This window comes from Equus asinus, unplaced genomic scaffold (assembly GCF_041296235.1).
Source record: "Equus asinus isolate D_3611 breed Donkey unplaced genomic scaffold, EquAss-T2T_v2 contig_585, whole genome shotgun sequence".
Lineage (NCBI taxonomy): Eukaryota > Metazoa > Chordata > Mammalia > Perissodactyla > Equidae > Equus > Equus asinus.
Window position 1 is genome coordinate 150,738 of NW_027225277.1, and position 18,547 is coordinate 169,284.

An 18,547-nucleotide genomic window follows, 5' to 3' on the forward strand; every position below is an offset into this window, starting at 1 on the left:
GGGTACTCAAGGTACAGAAAAGCAGTGGGGTACATCCATCCTGAGAGCGTGTGCCTAATCTTAGCTCTAACCACTTGCTAGTTATGTGATTTGGGCAAGTTACTTAACCTCCTAGTTTCTTTCTCTGTACAGTGAATGGGACAAAGTAGTACCTACCTCATCGGATTGTTCTGGTCCCACAGGCCTCCTGCTGTCCCTCTCCCTGGAAGCTTCTCCCCAAACACCTGAATGGTTAGCTCCGTTGCTCCATTCAGCCTCTATGAAAATCTCACCTTATCAGTGAGGCCCTCTGGGACCTCTCTAATAACTGAGCTTTTTTTCTCTTCATAGTACTTATAACTACCTCACATGTTATATGTTTATTTGATTACATATTATCCTGTCTCACCTCTCCAAAATGGAAGTTCCCTGACAGAAGGGACTTTGTTTAGTTCTCTGATTTGTCTTCTGCACCTAGAATGGAGCCTGGCATGTAGAAAGTGCTTAATAAATATTCTTTGAATGGATGAACTGGAAGGTCAGACGAATTAATTTATACTAAATGCCTTGGTATTTATGTTCACTACATGTTAGTCATTACGTTAACTACCATTACTCTTCAGCACATGTGAGGATTCTTTCTGGATGCCCAGGATGGAGACCTGGAGACTAACGTGGTGGTCATCCTGGTGGTGGTCACCTTACTTTAGGAAGAAAGGCCTTGATCATCAGGTACATGCTGCGGACGTTAAGATTCATTGAGAAGTCCCAGTCTTTCTCCTCACAGTCCAGGATGGTTCCATGATGAACAAAACTGGAAGAGTAATTAAACAATGGGGAAAAATTATCATTAAAAACGATTTCTATTCCACTTCCTTTTCATTTTTATTTTCATTTATTGACTTAGACCATTGTCCCTTCCCTAACCAAGACTTTTAACAATTCAAACATAGTATCACTTGGTACATTAGGTAAGTAAGTGTCTCAACAACTTAAGGTAAAAAATTTGTTATTTGAAAACAAGATCCTTCTTTTAAAAGAAGGCGGCAAGTGTCTGGAGCCCCCAAACATAAGAAGCTCTATACCAAATGCACAGGAAATATCAACGCCATTACAAACAACTGAGGACACTTGCCCCAGTGGACTCTGATTTCAAGAGCAGCAGTGCCCTCAGGTGGCAAGAACTTATCATTCTCAAGGGAAATCAAAGTTGCAGGGAAAACAAGTATCTCACCATCTCAGGGCAGCAAAGTAATATCGCTACTGTACAGTTCTGACATACTGAGTAAACAAAGCAGAACAAAAGAAAACCCTCAAAATAGCCTTTGCTATTTTCCAAGTCACATTTCCTCAAGGAAGCTTTATAACAATGGGGTCCTAATTGATTTCACTGTCCCCTGGACCAAGATTATGTAATTACTTATAAAATATTGTCAGTTGTGATTCCCATGTACCACTGTACTTCCAGTTCAATCAAATGACAGCAAGAACCACATGCTATATTTCTATATCCCTTACTTTGCTGAAAATTTAATAGATGCTCAAAAAATAATTTTGCTAGTTGATTTTTTCATGGTTCTGAATATATTCTTCTATGAAAGATGAGCAGATTATTTATAAAATAGATAATCATAAATTGTTGCTTTAATTTCCATACATTGTAACACATGATAAACTATGAATAGACAGACTTTTTTCATACTGAAACATGATTAGGAAGAATCATAAAAATACATAAGAAGGCTCTAGGATTTTTCTATCAATGCCACAGTATAAACGTTAACACCACACAAGAAAAGTGGAACATCAGACTCTATCTACTTAGTCCTGCGTAAGCCTCAACTGTCCTCATCTCTACTGTCATGCCTGAAAAGGGAGAGTGAGCACAAGCACTAGCTGCTCCACATGGGGCTGCTCCAGCTCCAGTCTCTCATCCTTCAAGCATGGTTCAGCAAGTTTGGTACTACTCTATCAAGTTCAATTAAGCCATTCTCTTTGTGCTGTATATAAAGCAACAGAGTGAAACTTCTTTTGCTGGGATTAATTGTCCTAATAAGAAATGCTGCGCTTGGGAGGTAGAAAGAACTTGCCAGAATGTTGTGCCAACAAATGGGGAACATTCGCATTTCAATAAACTGAGTACTCAGTTTTTGGCAGATATACTTTGCCTTAAAGACACTCCTGGAAAACAGTTTTTAATTTTATTTTATAAGTCTTAGTGGAACATCAGTGACAAGTCCACTGGTGTGAGCCTGTCCCCAGCCTTAGGTAGATCAACAGCGTTGGATTGGTAGCAGTTGTCTTGAGTATCCTTAAGTGCCTTTAGGCCCCAAGCACATGTCAACTTCTATGGCTGTTTTACTTGCTGAATCTTACTTGTAACAAAAATTCTGTCCAAAATCCAGCTTTATTTCCTAAGGAATATATTAGGGTTCACAAAGAATAATTTGGCCATATTATCAAATTTCTTTTAATAAAAGACATAGAAAACTTTCTGTGAGGAGAATGAAATTAAAAAGTTATGAATTACCCAGCAACATTAAAGAGAATGTCAACTCTCTCAATTTCATTGGCAAACTCATCAATTTGTTTTTTTTTTTGTGACATCCAGGACTCGAGTCTGAATACCTGAAACATAAAACAAGGGAAACTATTTACTTATACCCATAAAAAATGTTTAGTCTTGTAGATGTAGCTGCTTTGAAGTACAAAGATTACAGTATCTGTCCATTTTGCCTTCATAGGATTGTTGACCATTGGTAGGGTCTTAAGAATCTTAAGAATCTCATTAATAAAAATCTTAAAATCCTCCCCATCCTGAACTCCCAATAACACACCTCTCTTTCCCTCCCTTTCTCTTCACTCTCTAAATTGAATACTAAAGGCCTTTTCTGAGAAAAGACTTTACAGTGAAGTATGATCTATATTAGATGCTTCTCAGTGAGCCAGCAGTAATAACAGAGCGCAGGCTTGCTCTTTCCCCAGAGGTGAGTCACTGCCCCAGGAACACTGAATCCTATCTGAGTGAGGGGTAGGGAAGGGCAGGGCAGTGAGACAGGAGACTGTTTCCATTTGTGCACTTTACCTTCATGTCAATTCCATTATTTATTGGAAACAACTTTGTCAGTCAAGGGTATAATCACTTATTTCTGCACTAAATTGCAAGGAGAAGAAATGAGGGGCCAGGAGAAGGGATGAAACACTTGAAAGCTAGACATGAGAGATCCAGCATTGGATCTCAGAGACACACTGTAATAGTTAGTAAAAAACCCCAAACATTCTCTAATAAAAGAAAGTCACTATTTTAATGTTTTTAAAAAAAATATGGTTTATTATTCTTTTATAGATATAGAAAGAAAAGATTATAAACATAGAAAAGGAGAGAAAGGGGAGAAAGTTTTGGGAGGACTTTCTTCCCTTAGTACTTTTTCAGTACAACAGCGTTTTTCTGACTTGGAGTTAAAATTCCCTATTATTAAAATTAAATAATTTTCCAATAATAAATAAACAATCCAATAATTAAAATAGCATAGTCTAATTCCGTTCATGAATTCAATGTGCTAATTTGCATTTGATTATATAACCTGTTCTATTTTGCTGGAAGAATTAACTTTCAAATGAGCTGTCTGTTCTGATTTCTTTCAGAGGAACTCTAGTTGAAGTCCTTTGATGCTGGAGTTGAGTTCAGTGTGGTGCAGTAAGGGGTGATACACAGCGAAATAATTTGCATGATCTCTTAGGGTTTCTGATCATATGTGGCTTTAGGGCTGAGCTGTCTCCAATATGGTAGCCACCAGGCACATGTGGCTACTAAGCACTTGAAATGCAGCTAGTCAGAACTGAAATGCGCTGTAAGTGTACAACACACGTGAATTTAAAAGATTTAGTATGAAAAAAGAATGTAAAATATTCCATAAATTTTTTTTATATTGAGTATGTTAAAATGGTATTTTAGATATATTTAGTTAAATAAAATACATTACTAAAATTAATTTTCATCTGTTTCTTTTTACTTTTTAAATGTAGCCACAGGAAATTTAAATCACACACGTGGTTCACATCATTTTCCTACTGGACAGCACTGTGCTGAGTAGGGCACAGAAGTGAAAGTTGTCATTAAAAGTTAACGCAACAACTGTTAAATTTCACATACAACTTTGTAATTAGGTACTGAATCCTTCAACATGCTGGATAAAAAAAATTTTAAGTATACAACTTTTATATATTTAAGTATACAGATTTTTGTCTGTAGGTTCACAGAATATAGATTTGATATCAAAGAATCAGGCTCTAAGAAGAAGGCCGGTGGAGCTGACCAGCCAAGTAATTTTCTTTCAGCAGACGAGTACTGTTTTTTATAATACCTTATGGACTCTGAATCCCAAGTTCAAGCTGCTGAGTTGCTTACCCGGGTACTTTTCCAGTTCTTGAAGTTTGGACTCATTGATATCTGTGGCTATGACTTGGGCACCTTCTCTTGCAAAAGCCTGGAAGACAACACACAAATGAATCCTTTGTTTACTTGGTTAAGCTGCTCTCATGAATAGAAAATCCTTTAGCCTTTTCTCCCTTTATCTTATTTTCATTGTTTTCCTTATACATGGGTGGAATTTCAAACTATCTAGTCTCGCTTCGCCCTTCCCTTTGTTATTTTTATCATTAATTAGTACAACATGACATACATTGTGCTTGTCATCTGACTTTGTCCCTTTTAGTAACATCAAATACAATAGTGTTTTTAAAAAACTAGGATTCTGTTATTAACACCTCTCAAAATACTACTATTCTGTGATTTGATAGCCTTTATTCCATTTCTGAGGTGACTAAACCCCAAATAATGAGAAAAATGGGTTATTTCAACACTTTTCCTCCTAAGAGTATACTAGTGTTTTCACAAATATCAAACTATATCCTACCGTTACAGTTAAGCTGCATTATTAGCTCAGGTGAGGAATATAATGTGCAAGAAGCTGCTATAAATTACAAGGTAAAGGTAACGGTAACCTGATAGTCTTAGAACTCTGGAGTCCTATGTCTGAACTGACATGATTTCAGAGGGCTATGCACTCCTTTAGGCCCCCTGTAATAAATTTATTACAGTGCAGAGAAACTGAGGCAAAGAAATAAGTTCTCAGAGTCAAAAGTTATGAGATGTCACATAATAAATATGTGAGGTAAGCCTTGCTTCATCCGCCTGGGATCAGGAGTAGCAACTTTTATTTTTGTAACTTAAGACAACAGAAGCACAAAAGCCAATAAAAAAAAGTAGAGCAGAATTAAACAGCCATGGGATCTGTCCACGTGATTCAACACCTCCAAAGGCAGGAAGCAAACAGAGATAGTAACTTACTATGGCAGTGGCCCGGCCGATCCCCTGAGCAGCAGCTGTCAGGACGATGACCTTCCCATCAAGTCGACCCATAACGGAACCTGCGGTTTAATCTACAGACACGTGTATTTAATGGCATGCACTGTAGACATGGTCCTATGCAGTAACATCTAGAATGAATGGTTCAATGTACTCCTTTAAGAACCTGAAGATGGCACCTCAGCACAAATATTCCCACCATGAGAATTCTCCAAGAGCGCCCACTCTAGATACCTAGCTTTGTACATCAAAACCATTTGGCACAGCCCACTCAACTGATACTCAGTAAGAGACAGACATTGGACTTGACCCACCTTTCGGTTTTTTGAGAACCCAATGCTGATCCAGAAGGGGTGGAGTCCTCCCCTGCCCATCCTCCCCGCTGTGCCCGCACGCACTGCTATGCCACTGGGCATGTCCTTCCTGCTTTCTGTCCTGTAAACTTCCGTTGGGTTTGCACCATCAATCATTTCTAGTTTGTTTATTTATATTCTTATTTTTGCAGGGGAAGATTCGCCCTAAGCTAACATTGAACCAGGAGGCTGAAGTGGAGTGCACCAAACTTTAACCACTAAGCCATCAGGGCTGGCTCTCATCTGTGGTTTTTCCTTGTCCCTTGGAAAGATTTCACCATCGGCCTCAGAAAGTCACTGAACAAAAGAACCGGAAAATCAAATCATGTCCAATACCCCCATTTTACAGATGAGGAAACTGATGTGGCCTGGTCCAGGTGAGAGAGACAGACGAAACGCAGGCCTCCCCATAACGCTGCCGATCCTCTTCTCAAGCTTAAGCCGGCGGGAGTTAACGCTTTAACAGCCACAGTCAGTCACTTCTGACAGGCAGGACTGAGACACTGTGACCGGGGGAAAGGTGGCATGCATCAGGTCTGACCAGTGCCGACTGCAGGGCGCGCGGAACGGCTAGTGCTGAGGTCGGGGTGGCGAGGAGTCAAACGATGATCAAATGAGGTGGTCTTCAAGGAGCCAGGCTCTCTCCCCCATCCTGCTGTTCTCAACGTGTGCCTCTGACCTCGCGCCAAGTCACAACATGGCTGCTATGTCCCAAGGCACCATATCCGCATCCGCGCCAAAAAACACCAAGGGAAGGAGCAAAAGCCAAAGGTCTTTCTACCCAAGAAGGAAGGCCTGCTCAGAACCCCGGCCCACGTTTCACCCGCCAGCCCTAGCAGCCGCGGGGGCCGGCATGTGGGGGCGCCGTCTTCCCCCCTCAGGATGGGAAAGGCAGGGAAACGAGCTGGGAGGGCGTTGAGCGAACGCACTCAAGCAGCACGCGCGCACACACACCGCGCCCGAGAAGGCGCAGGCGGCTTCTCCGGCCTGGGCCCCTAAGCCCTTTCCTCCCGAGCCCCACTCCGTGCTCCTCAGCCAGGCGCGGCTCCGCCCGCCGGGGGCGCTCACGCGGGCAGGCGTCAGGCAAGCGGGGGCGGGGGGCGTCAGGCAGGCGGGGGCGGGCGCGCCCGGGGGGGGGGGCGGGGCGGGGTGGGGGGGGGGCGTCGGGCAGGCGGGGGCGGGGGCGGGCGCGCCGGGGGGCGTCAGGCAGGCGGGGGCGGGCGCGCCGGGGGAGGCGGGGCGCGGGGCGAAGGCCCGAGGTGTGGCCCGGTCTCGCGCGCTCCTTCCCGCGTCCCAGCCGGCGTCGCACCCGGGCCTCCCACCAGCCGGCCCAGCGGGCCTCGTGTCGCCCGGACCCCTGCCGTCCAGCCCTCGGCCGCCCGGGGCCCGCGGCGTCCACGCGCGGACAGGAGGCGGGCGTTCCAGGGGGTGCCCCGCCGTCCCCGCCCCTGCCCGGGCGCTCGCTCCCTCTGCTCCCAGCGCTGCCCCGAGCTGCCGGCGCCCGACTCCGGGACCAGCTCGCCGCTGCCGGAGGCGCTCCGACCGCGGCCGCCCTCGCCAGCCACCAAGAAGCCCAGCCACTCTGAGGCAACGAAATTTTCACTGGTTTTCCCCCTTCTTACACGAGAGGTTCATACTCACTTTAAACTTGGGGAGAGTTGAGATATTTTCAATATGTACTTTAGGAATGAGAGACTCCAGGAACCTTTACCCACCCCCAGTCCTGAGCGTGCGGATCAAACGCTGTGACTTGAGCCCGTGCGCCCCGCGGCTCTGGGCGCCGGGCTCCGGGCGGCCTCCCCGCCTTTCTGGGCCCGGAGTTTGGAGCCGAAGGTTTACTGTTAGGTCAACTGCACTGCCACGCTAAAACAGAGTTTTTGGGAAAATGAGTTGCAAACATGGCCTGAAATGGTAAATTCCAACATGAAAAGCAAACGTGATGGCTTTCTTACTGTAAACACTGGAATCAAAGTGTTAATTTTTCGTTATCAGAGGCAGAGCATTTTCGGGAATTCTGTCTTCATGAACCCGGAAGAAAAATGTTCACTGAAAAATCCTCTCTTCTTTGGTTATTTTGAAAAACTTAAGATACCAGACTTCCAAATGCACCCTAATCCTGATCTAACTGCTAAGATTTCCTGAAATAAGTAACGTGCAGAGCAAAGCAACACATAAAAATTAAACATCTCCTTTTCCCAGTCCATTTAAAGTTTCATTGAAAAAATACCAGGAAATCTTACTTTAGAGTAGCAGCAGGTGGATGGCGTCCTCCAGGTCACTGCGCGAGCGGCAAACGGAGACCGACCTTCGTGCAGACAAGTCAGGCGCTTAATGATGAATGCTGGGATGTGTAGTTCAGGTTTCTTCCGAGTTTGCTGGTTCTGTTTCCTTGAGTTTTTAAGGATTCGCACATTGGTATACTCAATGTGTGTACGTGCTGCCGTCTAGTGGAGCTCAGGTCGAACTGCTAACTCCGAGTAAACGGTGAAAAGCGGAAAAAGCCCCCGCAGCATGCTCAGGACTGGAAACCACTCCCTTGGCTTTGACCCCTCTCAGTCCCTGTCGTTTGTGTCTACTACGTGCCGTTCTGCGGTGTTCAAGATGGAATGAGGCAGAAGTCGCATGTGGAAGACGGCAGAGCCGCGAAACAGAAGGAGCCCAGGTCACTGAAGATACTAGAGCCTTCTCTCCTGGCCCTTGACATGATTGCTGAGAGGGCAGCACACGTTCTCTCGCGTTGAAGGTATGGTTGTGGTTCTCTTGTGACGCGCCGTCTCTTCTAACACTAATACACGCTTAGTGGCGGAATGCAGGCGTCCTGACTGCACTGGCGGTGGCGTCAGGGAGCAGGTTGAGCCTCAGTGGGAGTGTGGAGGCTTCAAGGAAAGAACATGCTGGGTAAGAGCAAAAAGCCAAGTCTGGCTGAAGAGAACAGAGACACAAGAAGGAAAAGAAAGGACTGGGTCACGTGAGCCCTCTACACTAGGCTTCGTAACTCCAACTTTCTCAGGCAGGTAACTGAGCAGAGTGAGTGTGTAGGTTGTTTGTGCACGTGCTGTTTAAGTGGCTTCACTCAGCACCCACCCAACTCACTTTCACCTGCCTCCTACACTGTAAGGGTGATAAATAAATGACAAGCAGTAGGCTATATTGGAGGATATGAGGAAGCCATTTGGTTTGAAACTAATTTGACCTGACCTTGTTTTTCCAGAAAGGTCTGTTGAGCATGCATTGTACATCTGCTTTAAACGCTTACAATGTCCCAAAGACAAGAACAATGCCCTTAAAGATAAGGAGGTAGCTTCCCCCCACATCGGCATTTCCTTTAATATGCATCTCTCCCTAAACTAAGGATTAATTATGGACCTGCTGTGCTCACTGTGTGACCACCCACCTTGTGACCACTGACCTACTGACCTCTGACCTGCTGGGCCAGCAAAGCATCTCACGATAATTGTAAAAGGGATATTCCTGCCATATATGATGGATGCTCTTTGTTCCAAGACTGTGTATAACCACTCGGTACACCCCACTTCTTTGGTGCCCTTCCTTCCTTGGGGGAGGAAGGCCCCAGGCTAGTCCTCAGACCTGACTCATAATAAATTCACCCCAATTTTGATTTGTAGATTGATGTGGATTATTTGTGTCAAGGGGCTGAAAACAAAACTCTCAAATTGCCAGCTTCCTTTGCTGCTAGGGTTGGCCAATGAAATGTGGGCTGGAGTTTCTGAGGAGGCCTTTCTTCTTGGATAGAAAGGCCTTTGGCTTTTGCTCCTTCCTTTTTTGAGGGGGGGGCGGTCCTGGAACGTGGATATGATGCCTTGGGACCTAGCAGCCATTTTGTGACTTGGTCTGAGGTCAGAGGCACACACTAAGGACAATAGGGAAGAAAAGGAACCTAGTTCCTTGAAGACAGGCTTAAGACAAAATCCCTAAAGTAACTCCTCTGGACTTCTTATGTGAGAAAAATAAACTTTAGTCACTTTTCAGGTTTTTTGTTCTTGGAGCTAAGTGTATCCGTAACAGTCACAGTGGTTAAGAACAGACTGTGGAGTCAGAAAGATGCAGGTAAGTCCCACATCTTTCCCTCACCAGCTAAGTGAGTAAGTTACCCAGCTGACCAAACCTGTTTCACATCTGTAAAATGAAGGTAGGCATAGCACCTACCTCAGGGATGTTGTGAGGAGGAAGGACTTGGCATGTACAATAGTTGTTACATTTGTACTTAAAAATGTGAATGATTATTAGAAATTCAATTATAATGGATGGTAAAAATTACCCTTAAAGATTTTTTAAAACCCTGCCCTGGTTTCTGCTTGTGTTCACATAAGGTCTTTGGTAAAACTGTCTCTCATTGCCCCACTGTAGCTTCTAACACTGGGTCTAATGACTGTAATCACACGCAGCTGTGCTCCTTGTGTTCCTAACAACATCTTTCCTTTCTTTTTTTTTTATGCTTTTTTTTTGGTGAGGAAGACTGGCCCTGAGTTAACATGTTACCAATCTTCCTTTTTTTTTTTTCCTCCCCAAAGCTCCAGTACATAGGTGTATATCCTAGTTGTAGGTCATTTTAGCTCTTCTATGTGAGACACTGCTACAGCATGGCTTGATGAGCGGTGGTAGGTCCACGCTCAGGATCTGAACCAGTGAGCCCCACGCCACCAAAGCAGAACATGCGAACTTAACCACTTGGCCATGGGGCCAGCGCCAATACCTTTCCTTTGACTTTTGAGGATTTTGGAATAGACTTTTTATGAATATGAGAGTTCCCTAATCAAGGCCAACTCAGGTACCTCTTTCTCGATGCAGCTGTCTTCAGCCTCCCTTTATTCACAGATCTTCAACAATTATGCTTACTCTACGACCGCCTAAGTCACATGGTATTGCAGATATTTGCTTACCCCCTGTATAGTCAGTGGACTAAATTTGTTTAAGGTTAGGGACCATATCTTTTTCACCCTTACATTGTGATCAGCTCATATTAAAAGTATGAGTTATTTGTTTTCCAGCTACAACATGAGTCCCACAAAGGCAGTGCCTTTCGGTGCCTAGACCAGTGATCAGCACACAGTAGAAGGTAGTTAAATATTTGAGTATGAATGGCAGGCTCTCAATAAGTTTCCTGAACATGATTCTGCTAGGCTCTCAAGAAAATGTTTCCTATGAACAATACTGTATTTTGTCTTCTCTGGTCCTGACTTGACTTTTCAGATTTTAGCGTCGTCTGACCATCTTACTGCTTTTTAACATTCTCGCAAGTTTCCATTGCTAACTTTCATCATTGTTCCTTCACAATCTTTCATCATGACACTGAAACTCAGGTCATAAGAGTTAAGCAACATTCTGAGGGAGACATCAGCAAGATGGAGGAATACAAAGTCCCAGCTCTTCTTCCCTGACAGAGACACTGTCTTAACAGCAATACATGGACCAAAGTATCTTTGTGAGAACTTCAGAAGCCAGGTAAGAAGTTGCAGTCCCCTGGGTAAGGGCAAAGCTAACAACTTCCACCCTGAAACTAGGCAGAAGAGCCCTTTCATTTTCCCTGCGACCACCTCTCCCCCAAGCCAGCACAGCTCACCCCTGCTTACAGCTCCTCCATCGTGAGGAGCAGGGGAAAGAAAAGAGAGGAAAATTCATTCACAGTTCCGTCTTTTTGGAGAGCTGCCTGAAGGACTGGTTTCTGTCTCACTTGACCCGAACTGCTGATGGAACTGGCATGGTCTGGCACCAGACAGAGCCTAGCGTGGCTCAGCACCATCAGGAGTAGGTGCCCAACTCGAAGCTTCATCCTCGGGAGGGAGGGAGGGAGGAGAGCAGAGCGTGTGTCTTATGTGCCAGCGTTTTGGAGGGCTGCCATTGGGACTGGTTTCTATCTCACCTGATTTGGGGTGCTGATGGGAGCTGACGTAATTTGGATGCCTGGGGGCCAATGAGAACAAAGGAGAGTGGGGTGGCTTCCTGATGCAGCACCAAAGAAGCTGCAGTACTACAGACAGATATTAGAGGGAGCAAGAGATTATGAGCTCCTGAAAAAGAAACTGGCAAACCTCTCTAATTGGCAAATCACACACACAAGCCTAGAGAGTCACATCTGCCCAAAAGCTTTCAGAGGGCCCACAATCTATAACTGGGCTGACTGATGAAGGTCTTCCCCTGTATGAAGCAGCCCATAAAGACTGGAAGAGGTGGCTATTTTTCAAATGCATAAAAGTCAGCAAAAAAATCAAAAGGCACACAAAGAAACAGAGAAACACGATGCAATCAAAGAAACAAACTAAATCTCCAGAAACCAACTCCAAAGAAATGGTGACCTATGAACAAATACCTGACAAACACTTGAAAATAATAGTTTTAAGGAAGCTCAATGATCTACAAGAGAACACCAATAGACAGCTAAATGAAATCAGGAAAATGATGCACAAACAAAATGAGAATATTAAAGAGATGGAAACTATAAAAAAGGACCAAACAGAAATTCTGGAGCTGAAGAATACAAATAACTAAAATGAAAAATTCACAGAGGGGTTCAATAGCAGACTTGATCAAGCAGAAGAATCAATAAGTTGAAACCAGGTCATATGAAATTACTCAGTTAGAGAAGAAAAAAGAAAAAAGAATAAAGAAAAGTGAAGAGAGCCTAAGGTACTTATGGGACATCAGCAAGTGGACCAATATATGCATCATGGAACTTCCAGAAGGAAAGAGAAAGGGACAAAAGATTTATTTGAGGAAATAATGGCCAAAAACTTCCCAAATCTGAGGAATGAAAGATATCCAAATTCAAGAGTTAAGCAACATTCTACTAGACTGGATATCTGAAGACTGATCTTATATATATATATAATTTCTATTGAGTTCATAAGAGTTGACATCATTGTGAAATTTCAGTTGTACATTGTTTCTTGTCTGTCACCACGTAAGTGTTCTCCTTCACCCCCTATGCCCACCCCTCACCCCCTTCCCCTGGTAACCACTGAACTGTTTTCTTTGTCCATGTGTTTGTTTATATTCCACATGTGAGTGAAATCATCTGGTGTTTGTCTTTTTCAGTCTTACTTCCCTTAGCATAATTCCCTCCAGGTCCTTCCATGTTGTTGCAAATGGGATGGATCCGTCTTCTTTTAATGGCTGAGTAGTATTCCATTGTATATATACCACATCATCTTTATCCAATCATTGGTCAATGGGCACTTGGGTTGCTTCCAGGTCTTGGCTATTGTGGATAGTGCTGCTATCAACACAGGGGTGCATATGTTCTTTGGATTATTGATTGCAAGTTGTTTAGGTAGATACCCAGTAATGGAATAACTGGATATGGTATTTCTATTTTTAGTTTTCTGAGGAACCTCCATCTTGTTTTCCATAGTGGCTATACCAGTTTGCAGTCCCACCAGCAGTGTATGAGGGTTCCCTTTTCTCCACACCCTCTCCAACTTTTGTTATTTTTAGTCTTAGTGATTATAGCCATTTAAACAGGTGTAAGGTGGTATCTTAGTGTAGTTTTGATTTGCATTTCCCTGATGATTAGTGATGTTGAACATCTTTTCATGTGTTTCTTGGCCATCTGTATATCTTCTTTGGAAAAATGTTCTTATCCCCTGATCATTTTTTGATTGTGCTGTCTTTTTGTTGTTCAGTTGTGTGAATTCCTTATATATTATGGAGATTAACTCCTTGTCAGATATATGATTTGCAAATATTTTCTCCCACTTGGTGGGCTGTCTTTTTGTTTTGATCCTAGTTTCTTTTGCCTTGCAGAAGCTCTTTAGTCTGATGAAGTCCCACTTATTTTTTTCTTCTGTTTCCCTTGTCTGAGAAGACCTGGTATTCAAAAAGATCCTTTTAAGTTTGATGTCAGTGAGTCTACTACCTATATTTTCTTCTAGGAGTTTTATGGTTTCAGGACTTATCTTCAAGTCTTTGATCCATTTTATTTTTGTGTATGGCATGAGATAATGGTCTACTTTCATTCTTTTGCATGTGGCTGTCCAGTTTTCCCAACACCATTTGTTGAAAATACTTTCCTTTCTCCATTGTATGTTCCCAGCTCCTTTGTCAAAGATTAGCTGTCCATAGATGTGTGGTTTTCCTTCTGGGCTTTCAGTTCTGTTCCACTGATCTGTGTGTCTGTTTTTGTACCAGTACCATGTCATTTTGATCACTATCGCTTTGTAGTACACTTTGAAGTCAGGGATGGTGGTACCTCCAGCTTTGTTCTTTTTTCTCAGGATTGCTTTAGCAATTTGGGGTCTTTGGTTGCCCCATATGAATTTTAGGATTCTCTGTTCTGTTTCCATGAAGAATGTCATTGGGATTCTGATTGGGATTGCATTACATCTGTAGATTGCTTTGGGTAGTATGGACATTTTAACCGTGTTTATTCTTCCAATCCATGTGCGTGGAATCTCTTTCCATCTCTTTATGTCATCATCTATTTTTAAGACTGATTATATTTTTAATGGCCTTAAAGTCGTTTTATTACCCAGGTGAACATACCTACTACTTTGCAATACTCTTATTCAGTGGAGGAGTGAACATCGTAGAGAATCAACCTGCAGCTCTGTAATCATGTCTGGTTTGGGTGCAGAGGAGAAACCAAACTCCCAAGGGACAGGCCTGAGGGACAGCGTTATAGGAAGGCACAGTTTCACTTCACCCTAGTGAACCTGTGACAGTGTGTTAAGGTAAGGGAAATAACCAATTCATAGACTTTAACAGTGATGGCTATGATACAATTAATAATCTCTCCCTTTGAATAAGTCTTCTTACCAAAGAGCCAAGAATGCCTTGAAATCACTAACTCTGTTCTAAACCTTATGCAACTTGCTGTTTTATATGGTTTTTCAAAGTCATATGATATAAAAGTACTATCAGATACTCTCTAAAACCACAGTTCTTAACCTCTTATAGAGTAACAGACCTCTCAGAGAGTATGTTATAAGAAAGTAGGGACCCTAGTATCCTAGAAAACTGAATCCACACACAAAAGATAAAATTTCAGAGGTTTTACAGATTGTGTGAAGCCCATCCATAGATGCTTTATGTGTTGCGGGGAGCCCAGGTTTAGGAATTTTGTTAATTAAATGATGCTTTAATTTATGTATTATCTAAGTCACATGTGGATAACGAGATTAATGAAAATGTATACATTTTATGTATACACGGAAAGACTGGAAATTTCCTTCAATAACTTTATTCTTCACAAAATATATAAATAAATAAAACAATTCAACTTCTAAAGTATTACCACATTCAGGAAGAAGGCAGTCTATCACCATTCTAAATGACTGGAATGCCTCAATTTCTAATGGCAAAGTGCAAACTGAATTGAAATTAAGTTGGACTGTGACATCATTGCCAGGGATAGAAAAATAAAGTAACAAATACAGTCATTTCTAAATAAGGAACACTAGGCCCCTAGAAAAGTGACAGCAGAGTTTACTGAGTCTTGCACTCGGGCACAGCTTGTCCTGAGGAGGCGTGCCAAGGGCCTGGCTGAGGATCCACACTCTCTGCTCCAGCAGTTTGTTCTTCTGAGAAAAAAATGGAAAGCAAAAGTCATCTTATTAAAAAACACGTTTGGTTGCAACACAACATACAGCTTATATACAGTTTACCTTACAGCTGAGGTAATGTTTTCAAATTGATAACCCATTATGTTCTCCTGCTGTTCTTTAACATCTTTCAACGGCTTCCTCTAGCATGCTCCCAGGATGAAGTAAAAATTCCTCTCCACAACCCACAAAGTCCTGCGCATCTGGCTCTTCTCTCTCTGGCTTCACCGACTTCACCCAGAGGAACCTGTGTGCACTGCGCTCTGGCCACACGTGGTTTTCCAACCCTTCCCCTGGTTACGGTCTCTCCCAGCTGGGCCGACCCTGTTCCCTCTGCCTGAATCGCCTTCCCCTCCCCTCTTTGTTAAGCTAACTCACCTTAACCTGTTAGATCTCAGTCCCCTTCTTCAAGGAAGACTTCCTTATGTTCCTAAAACAACCTATTAAAAACTCATAGGCTTTTGAACTCTAGAACTGTACCTTTTTTGACTACTTGATCACTGTCTATACCCACTAGACTGTGAACTCCAGGAAGGCAGGGGCCATATCTGGTTTGGTTATCAATGTACCATCAGGGTGCAATATGTGACACATAGGTGGAGACCAAAAATTTCTGTTCATTGAATGAATATGTAAATGATATAAGTCTATGATCTGGCTTGTGTAAAATGAATATAATGCTACTGGAAATACTGGCCCATTGAATTGATAAGAAGGTCTTTTGCAGTAAAAGTAGTTATGTTTGTAGGATGGTGTCTCTCTGTGTCCTCGAGAGCTGCTTGTCTATCTGAGGGAAAAGTTGAAGGTTCAGGAGGCAGAATAAGACTTCCCTCGGGGTAAAAAGTGATTTCACTTCAGTGCTGTGCTTTGGAGAAACTTCTCACAGAGACAGCAAATGACATCTCTGCAGAGCAGCTTCTCCATGACATCTTCTCTTGTCTAAACTTGCCCTTTGGGGCCACAGGTGACAAATGAGTTCCAACCGTTATCCCCGATCCCCAAGTAACCAGTATATTTACCCACCTGGGCGGAGGCCTAGACTTGAGTTATCAAAATAGCGAACTGGGTGAGGTGCTGGGAAAGACTTTGATCGGCCATCAAAAAACCAAGATTTCGGTGAGTCCTTTGGCACAGGATCTTGTAAATTCTGTTCCTTGCATTGAGAAGGCGTATGCTGTCTCTCTTGAGAAGCTGGTCCGGTCGCTTTAGGAGACTTTGGAGAATTCTCACAAGTCACTTCTTTGTGAGCTTCTCTTTTAAGAGTTCTCTCCTTCCACATTTTGACCTCATTGGAAAGATGATGATTATTGCTTAAATGTGGGGAAAAATAAAAGAGACTGTAAGACTGCTCAATTCCAGAAATATATTCATATTTACATAAAATTTTTTTTCTTAATTGTGGTAAAATATATGTGACATATAATTTACCATTTTATCATATTTACATTTTAATTTCAACCTAATGCTTCCTAAGTTTGGATTATTTCCACAGTTCAGAAAATGAAATGAGGTCAATATAAATTGAAAAATTGTACTAAATCTCCGTGATCACAGAATCTTGAAAAGTATGATATTAGGTTTCAAATGAATCAGTGATGTCGTCCAGCATGGTTTATCTACTGATACTCTGTGGCAATAATTTGATAAGTTAGTCTTCTGGATGGATAAATCTTTAATGTACCTTTGTTATTTTAAAAGATATATTACACTGTGCTTTTCTGGATTACTTATAGTGTTGCTTCCCACAGGAAATGCTGCCTGCATTTATTCACTCCTTCAGAGAAGCCTGGGAAGCAATCCTAGGCCCTGCTCTCCTTTCTTTGATCAGTCAGCCAAGTGTGTTGATACAACCTCACACTTTTGGGTTCCCCCCCATTCTGCTCTAGCAGCTAGAGACGCCGTATGAGCTCATTAGGCCCCAGCTTAAAATCCTCCAGTGGTGGTAATCCTCCCGTTACATTTAGGAGACCACCCCAGCTGCCTCAGAATGACCTGCAATGTGTAATCTGGACCAGTGGCCTCTGGCATCGCATCTTGCACTTACTCTGCCTCATTCTGTATGCTCTGGCCACACTGCATGTCTTTCTGTTCCACTTTCCTCTTTGACTCAAAGCCTGTGCACATGCTGTTCCCTCAGCCTAGAAGGCTTAGCCATCTCTCCTGTCATCAAGCCTAACTGCTACTCATTTTCAGATCTACTCTTACATATTAGTTTCTTGATCACCGCCCCTCCCCACATCTAGATAAGGTCTGATCCCTCTGTTGGACCCTTTCATAATGTCCTGTTTGCTTTTTTTGTTGTTTAATAGCCTCACACAGAACAGTAGCTATTTGCATATTTATTTAATGCCTATTTTTCTTCTATTGCATCATTAGTAAAGATTAGCACAAGATTCTAATCTTTGGTAGAAGCCAATTAATTAAATTTTTTACAACTGTTTATAAAGGTTAATGGGCTACAATAATGGACCTCAGGGATTCTCCTTTGAGTAAAGCCTCACTGACTTGGGCATATTTGTGGCATATTTAAGCTCCCCTCAAAGATCTTGGTTTACTTTTTGGTTCTTGGCTTAGTTAAAAACAGGCTTAGCTAAAATCAGTTGATGGGCCAGCCCTGTGGCCTAGTGGTTAAGTTCCGGGCACTCCACTTTGGCAGCCTGGGTTTGGTTCTCGAGTGTGGACCCACATCACTCTGTTAGTGGCCATGCTGTGCTGGCAGCCCACATACTAAAAATAGAGGAAGATTGGCATGTTAGCTCAGGGCGAATCTTCCTCAGGAAAAAAAAAAGGTCAGTTGATGGATAGCAAACCTCTGGAATGGTGCTACCATATTCTCATTCCTTTTAAAAAAGACACATTACATGAGCTCTAAAAATTACTTCCCCTATATGTGTGAGGGGTTGCCCACTGCAAAAAATATATATGCATGTGTAGGCATCATCCTCTCCCACACGTACCACCATAAGCATAATTCCTGTATCAGGTAAGCAGATCTTACCTTAACAGTTCATTCCTTTGCTTTGTTAACTGTTCATTTTGCTGCTTTAACTTAGAAATTTCCTTTTCTAGCCATATATATTCACTTTTCAAAATAAAAGCTTTTGTGAGTTGTACAATGCCGCTGCCACCCCCACAGGTTAAGGGTTTCCTTGAAGGCTGAGAATCAGTATGTTCTGATATCACTGTGGGAGGCAAACACACAGACAGGTGATAATTTTAATTATCTCCAAAGTTCACAATAAAGCAAACATTAGTAAGTTCAATAAATCACTATAAAAAACAAAACATCT

At 42.7% G+C, this 18,547-nt stretch overlaps 2 protein-coding genes across 2 annotated transcripts in view; both read right to left on the reverse strand.

Annotated features, from left to right (window-relative positions):
* Nucleotides 1-8,538, reverse strand: part of LOC106847258 (3-hydroxybutyrate dehydrogenase 2) — a 30,095-nt gene extending 21,557 nt beyond the window's left edge. The window contains 6 exon segments of the mRNA XM_070503657.1: nt 680-793; nt 2,510-2,577; nt 2,579-2,607; nt 4,388-4,466; nt 5,330-5,421; nt 7,941-8,538. Coding sequence (XP_070359758.1) covers nt 680-793; nt 2,510-2,577; nt 2,579-2,607; nt 4,388-4,466; nt 5,330-5,401 — 362 coding nt within the window. The 5' untranslated portion in view covers nt 5,402-5,421; nt 7,941-8,538.
* A 6,342-nt stretch (nt 8,539-14,880) lies between these two features.
* Nucleotides 14,881-18,547, reverse strand: part of LOC139044085 (centromere-associated protein E-like) — a 79,525-nt gene continuing 75,858 nt past the window's right edge. The window contains exons 41-43 of the mRNA XM_070503658.1: nt 18,256-18,439; nt 16,281-16,567; nt 14,881-15,236 (exon numbers count right to left, since the gene is read on the reverse strand). Coding sequence (XP_070359759.1) covers nt 15,142-15,236; nt 16,281-16,567; nt 18,256-18,439 — 566 coding nt within the window. The 3' untranslated portion in view covers nt 14,881-15,141. The remainder of the gene's footprint in view (nt 15,237-16,280; nt 16,568-18,255; nt 18,440-18,547) is intronic.